Here is a 7,125-nt window from a genome sequence, read left to right on the forward strand (position 1 = left end):
ATATATATATATATATATTGCTATAGTACTTTTTGATACCAAAAAATACTTTCAACTCATTTCAGACTGCATGGGATTTCATCAGTCAGTGTGTGTGTGCATGTTAAAGGAGAACCAAAAGAATATTATATATTTATGTTAATTTAGAATACAAAATGTAGTACAGTTTTAGAGTGTGAGAATGTGAGGGCAACTATTTTGTTGTGTTCAGTAATATACAGCTGAGGTCATAAGTTTACATACGCCTCGCAGAATCTGCTAAATGTCCTTTTTTTTTTTTTTTTTTTAAATAAATAAATAAATAAATAAATAAATAAATAAATAAAGCGGATCATAAAAATCGCATTTTATTGTTTATTTAGTCCTGCCCTGGAGAAGCTATTTCACATAACAGATGTTTACATATAGTCCTCAAGAGACAAAATAACTGAATTTACACAAATGAACCAGTTCAAAAGTTTACACACGCCTGATTATTAATCCTGTGTGTCGTTAACTGGATGATCAACGACTGTTTTTATGTTTTGTGAGACTTGTTCACGAGTCCCTTGTTTGTCCTGAGAAGTTAAACTGCCCGCTGTTCTTCAGAAAAATCCTCCAGGTCCTGCACATAATTAGTTTTTCTAGCATCTTCTTCATATTTGATTCCTTTCCAGCAGTGACTATATGATGCTGAGATCCATCTTTTCACACTGAGGACGACAGAGGGACTCGTACACGAATATTACAAAAGGTGCACACATTCACTGATTCTCAAGAAGGCAACATGATACATTAAAGGAGTGATTATTTTGTTAATTAGGTGTAATAAAATAGGTTAATATGCTTTAATGTTCAAAAAATGCATTATTTGTCAACTAATGTACATTATTACAGTGCCTCTATTCGCAGGCTGCATGAAACACTCCGATTTCTGCAAAGCCCCATCTTCCGAAAAGCCCAGGGTGCGCTGATCGGTCAGCTGACCCGTTGCGTTGTGATGGGCCATGTGTCGGAAAAGTAACGCTCCTTGGGTTAGCTTTAGCCTCCAAAGCTTCTAAAGCAATTCTCAGCTCCTAAGCAACATGTCGTCGGTTTTATCGTATCAGTTCGAGTCAGATTCAGAAAATGGGGATGATCGAGCGGGAGCAAGTTTGCAAAGACGACTTGAGTAGAACGTTTGACAGTGGTAAGTTTTCATTTTCTAACTCTCTCACCTTTCAGATACGATGTAAATTCCGTCCCTGGCGGAGGGACTAACTATGCTGAACACAGCTTCTGTGTGCACGTCGGTACTCGTGCGATATCTCTTAGGAAGCTAGGATTCTTGTGATTCGATTGACATAAACTGTTTCAAGATACAATCACAACAGCAGCAACAACCAGAAAATATTGGTGGTCTCTTTCAGACCACCAATATACAAACAAACATTTACAAAAAAAAAACTGAGGCAACTTAGCAAACTTTAGCTAGTACGTTAGCAGAGGTCTACAACTGAGCCGCAACACAAAACTCCGCAACCTCGACTGATTTTACTGACGTCTCGACTGAATTCATTGAACCTCGACTGAATTCAGTGACCCTCGACTGAAGTCACTGACTCTCGACTGAAGTCACTGAACCTCAATTGAATTCACCGAGTCCTCGACTGAATTCACTGACCCTCGACTGAATTCACTGAACCTCGACTGAATTCACAGAGGCCTCGACTGAATTCACTGAACCTCGATTGAGTTCACCGAGGCCTAGACTGAATTCACTGACCCTTGACTGAATTCACTGAACCTCGAATGAATTCACTAAACCTCGACTGTAGTCACTGACCCTCGACTGTAGTCACTGACCCTCGACTGAATTCATTGAAGCCTCGACTGAAGTCACTGAAGCCTCGGCTGATTTCACTGACCCTCGACTGAATTCCCTGAACCTCGACTGAATTCACTGAAGCCTCGACTGAATTCACTGAACCTCGACTGAATTCACTGAAGCCTCGACTGAATTCACTGAACCTCGACTGAATTCACTGAACCTCGATTGCGTTCACCGAGGCCTCGACTGAATTCACTGACCCTCGACTGAATTCACTGAACCTCGATTGAGTTCACCGAGGCCTCGACTGAATTCACTGAACCTCGATTGAGTTCACCGAGGCCTCGACTGAATTCACTGAACCTCGATTGAGTTCACCGAGGCCTCGACTGAATTCACTGAACCTCGATTGAGTTCACTGAAGCCTCGACTGAATTCACTGAACCTCGATTGAGTTCACCGAGGCCTCGACTGAATTCACTGAACCTCGATTGCGTTCACCGAGGCCTCGACTGAATTCACTGACCCTCGACTGAATTCACCGAGGCCTCGACTGAATTCACTGACCCTCGACTGAATTCACCGAGGCCTCGACTGAATTCACTGACAAAAACTCCACTGACAAAAACTCCACAAGTTGCATCGTAAATTTAGAAAAAAGCCGCTGCAAAATCACACAAAAAACTCTGCGAAATCCTGTAGGGACCGATTCTCCCTCTCTCTCTCTTTCTCTAGGACACTCACTCCATTTATCAGATTCTGCACACATAAACAAGCATTTTTTTTTTAAACAGATCGCACAACCTTACTTCTTATCTTGTCGACTCAGCTACTGAGAATTGCTACTTTAACGCCATAAAATGTCACTAGTTATCTGCTGTAAAGAATATTATTCATTACATAATGAATTATTCAGTACCTATAGGGAAACTAATAAGAAATGTACTTATTGAGGGGAGTGAGAAATATACATCTGGTCCTGCCAGAAGGCCCAGAGACATTCAGCCACGGATGAACTCCATCAAAAAAGCAAGTCCACACGACTTTCCTTATTGCATGGAGTCTTCCTTTTGGCACAAAAATGTGATAATGCATAAAGTCCATTCATAATTTTTCCAAAATGTCGCTGCATTGTCTTGAGGCAAGACTCCTAAAAAAAACACACACACACACACACACGTCATAGAAAACCACAGTTCCTAAACTTTCCCTAAAATTTCCCTCACTTGTGGACAGAGCACTGAATAAGCATACAATGCGCTCTCTCTCTCTCACACACACACATACCCAGTGATCCAGGCAAAAAAAGATACGTCCACTTACTCAGTCAGACAGCTAATGCTTTGAATATTGCTCCTTAATTATCCAATCAAGCTACAAGGTACACTTAAAGGAAACGTATAGCCCCCAATATAGCACTGTGAAAACTAACTCCACACCTAAATCATCACACACTCTCAAATCATCACACACTCTCCTTCACATGACTAGCTTGTGTGTTTCTGACACTGTATGACATATTGTTATCTATAAAATGTCACAAAATGACACAGCAGGAGTATGAGCATCAGACTCAGGTAGGGGGGCGTGGCTAGTTTGAAGTACTTAGAATAATAATATACAGTACTTCTCATTGGTTGGTAGATCTCGTTTTTGTAACACAGCCTCCTGTTATTATATGCAACATTGTTGATAGATTTCTAAACCCCTTTAGCTATTTTTTAAAAGAGGCTAACGACGAATCTTGCAACATTCGGAGCGACTGTTCTGCACTCGATACGACTCACTAGCTAACATCACAGTTGAGAGAGTCGGTTCGGTCGACCAATCACCGATCACCATTGTTTGTCCCACCCACAGACTTTTTTTTTTTGTTCAGCCTTGCTTATCTATACTTACATTTACTTTTAGTCATTTGGCATTCCAACACAGTTTTCCTTCATGCTTCTTTCCCGACTACTCTGCGCCAGTGCTTCTGTTTTCTGTGTTCTTGACAGAAATGATGGTGTGTTTTAATACTTAAATGATTCATTCGTGGTCTCATGACAAAAAAAAAGAAGTTATAATCTATTATGTAAGGAACAGTCATTTCCTCGCGTCTCTCTCTCTCTCTCTCTCTCTCTCTCTGAGCTGGGAAACTTTGACTGTTACAAAGCACTTACAACCAAGACTCTTTCTATAAATGATAAATACGCGCCTTCTAAGAAACGTCGCATTAATGATTATATGTTTTACTTTGTAGTTTAACCACACTTTTTACAATAAAAATTTTAAATCTGTTTATTATTAGTATTAGATCACATGAAGCGTACAAGTCCCTGTGTACGAGCTGTTACTATAGAAACAATAACGAAAGAGTGCATTGATATTATCCTATGGTTCATGTAGAATCAGAGCTACCGTTGGAGCTGTGCTGTTATACAAATATGATGCAGACCTTCTGACCAATCAGATTCAAGCGTTCTGCTCAACAAGTTCTAATAAAGCTCTATCCGACAGGGTATCCCAAAAGTCTCCATACATAAGGGGAAATGTTTCATACTTAGTTATATATCTATATATAATAATAAATAATATAGATATTATTATTTATTTTTAGATATGCTTTTTAAATGCCTTTGTAAAAGTACAAAGATCATTACAGGAACGCATTCGAAGTGCAGTTACTTGCATGTGTTAACACCAGTTCGTATCATCATATCATCAGGTGGTAGAGATGACGCCATCCATGTGTGTTTACAAAGATGTGGCGATTATGTAGAGGATGTTTTGTAAATAGGAAAACATTTTGCCAAAAAGTGTAACATTTTGCCAAAAAGTTATTTCATGTAAAAATGTTTTGATGTGCAATGATAATGCAATGAATATTCAAATCATTCTGTGAGATCACTTTATGAGGACTTCTTTTTGTTTTGTTTTGTTTGGGGTTTTTTTTTTAGCATGTTTTAGATACTTTCCCCAGAAAAGTGTTGGCAGATATTGACTATTACTGAGACATTGTGCTGATGGAGTTTGCTCAGTGCTAAACCAGAGACTATGAGCTTTAGATCTCCAGTACAAACCATTCATGTGGTGGCTGATCAAGCACGTGAATAAAGGTAAAGGGGACACTGTCTTACCTTAGCAGCGACTGAGGAGCTGGGCTTCTCCAGAAGATCCCACAGTTTCTTCCTCTTATCAGGACAGCAGGAGTGGTCAAACTCCCCCTCTCCGTCCCTCTCGCGCAGTGTCTCCGCTTCCCTCCGCTGCTCCTCGTTCATCTGCTCCTTTTTCTGATGATAGCGCGCCTGGCAGCACGACTCCAGATAAATCTCATCGATACCCCAGTAATCGAGCTCCTGTCCGAACGAGAGCGCGCACATCTCCTCCATCATGTGCAGCTTCCCAGTGCGATAGAAGTTCAGGATGCTCGTGAACGCGCCCGGATGCCGGTCGAAGAAGTACTCGTTCTCGTTCAGGCTGTAATCGTCGCACACCTCCATGAGCAACTCGTGCGTGTTGCAGTCGCGCAGCTTGCCCAGACGCGTGCGCGGGAGCCGGTCCAGAGTCCGCCATAGCACCTCGTGGTTCAGGCCTCCCACGTTGATCCGCACTCTTCTGGTGCGGGCTTTGGTGCGGATGATCTCGATCGGCTCCGGAGGAAGGGACGTGGATGAGCGCGAGCTTGTTTTTGGAACTCCAAGGCCGACTTTATCTGCCATGGTTCACTCAAAATAAAAATAGACAGACGGGATACAAGGACAGTTGTTTATAATGGATTAAAAATGGGGTTTGGACTTTATATATTTCGAATATAATGGAATCCAGTGGCAGCTAATCAACCTGGAGGAGCGCGAGCTTGCTTTTGCAACTCCTAGACCCACTAGGGTGCGCCATGTCGTGCACGCAAAAAAAAAAAAAAAAAGATTAAAATCAGTTCTTTTAGCTATGTACCAGGTTGTGTCGTTTTCTTCTGGTTATCCATCAGCCAAACTGGAAACATGGATGAGCAATTCTTGCCAGAAAACCAGTTACAAAAAAAGTGATCCAGTCTATGTTGGATCCTCTTTACACACGCGCCTCCAGGACTGCAAGGAAAGAAAAGTGAAAATACTTTACTGATTGTATAATAACTGAATTCATTGTATGCACAGTTGAATTCACAACACTGTACTGAATTGACACACAATCAGTTGCCTGCTCTTTTTAAGGGGAAAGTAGCTAATGTGCTCAAAGAGTGGCTAGAAGTTGAGAGATGACATCATAGACTAATTTGCATATTCGCTGATTATTTGCATATCAGAATAAATAAGGACGATTTGATGAAAACTCTTATTTTTATCGGAATAGTAAAATAACTGAGTATTACTTAGTTCTCATAGAACGAAGTCGGCTTTGGTCATGGCTCTACATGGCTAAAAGTTTCTGAACACCTGAACATCACACCCATACGTGATGTTGCGCTATCCTCAAAGTGTTGCCACTAAGCTGGAAGCACACGATTGTATAGGATGTCTTTGTATCCTGTGGTGTTACAATTTCCCTTCACTGGAACTAAGGGGTCCAAACATCTTCGAGCACGTCGATGTCCCTGTGCACAAAGCAAGCTCCATGAAGACATCGTTTGCCAAGGCTGGAGTGGAAGAACTCGAGTGATCTGCACAGAGCCCTGACCTCAACCCCACTGAACACCTTTAGGATGAATTGGATCACTGATTGCACCCCAGCCCGCCTTACCTGACACCGGTGCCTAAACTCATTGATGCACTTGTGGCTGAATGATCACAAATCCCTACAGCTACTCTCCAAAATCTAGAATAAAGCCTTCCCAGAAGAGTGGAGCTTATTACAATAACAAAGGGAGACTAAATCTGGAATGGGATGGTCAACAAGCACACGTGGGTGTGATGGTCAGGTGTCTACAAATTTTGGCCATATAGTGTATGTAGTTACATATATTACAGTTTCTATTAAGAATCCAGACAAACAGATGCCGTGGTATTGAACAGTTGGGAAAAAGACACGACTAACAAAGAAGAGTGTGGATGGGACAGTGATTGATGCTGATCAGTGATTGGTTTTTGGGAGACAGTGATGATCAGTGATTAGTCATTGGGAGACAATGATGATCAATGATTGGTCTTTAGGAGACGATGATGATTGGTGATTGGTCTTTAGGAGACGATGATTGCTGATTGGTGTTTAGGAGACAATGATGATTGGTGATTGGTCGTTGGGAGACAATGATGATCGGTGACTGGTCGTTGGGAGACAATGATGATCGGTGATTGATCTTTAGGAGACAATGATGATCAGTGATTGGTTGTTGGGAGTCAATGATGATCTGTGATTGGTCG

At 41.4% G+C, this 7,125-nt stretch overlaps 1 protein-coding gene across 1 annotated transcript in view; it reads right to left on the reverse strand.

Annotated features, from left to right (window-relative positions):
• Positions 1–5,643, reverse strand: part of kcnb2b (potassium voltage-gated channel subfamily B member 2b) — a gene marked incomplete at its 5' end in the record, with an annotated part of 113,843 nt that extends 108,200 nt beyond the window's left edge. The window contains 1 exon segment of the mRNA NM_001200070.1: positions 4,909–5,643. Within this exon segment, the coding sequence (NP_001186999.1) occupies positions 4,909–5,490 (582 nt within the window).
• Positions 5,644–7,125: the final 1,482 nt, after the last annotated feature.

The sequence above is a fragment of the Ictalurus punctatus genome, chromosome 23 (genome assembly GCF_001660625.3).
Source record: "Ictalurus punctatus breed USDA103 chromosome 23, Coco_2.0, whole genome shotgun sequence".
Classification (NCBI taxonomy): Eukaryota; Metazoa; Chordata; class Actinopteri; order Siluriformes; family Ictaluridae; genus Ictalurus; species Ictalurus punctatus.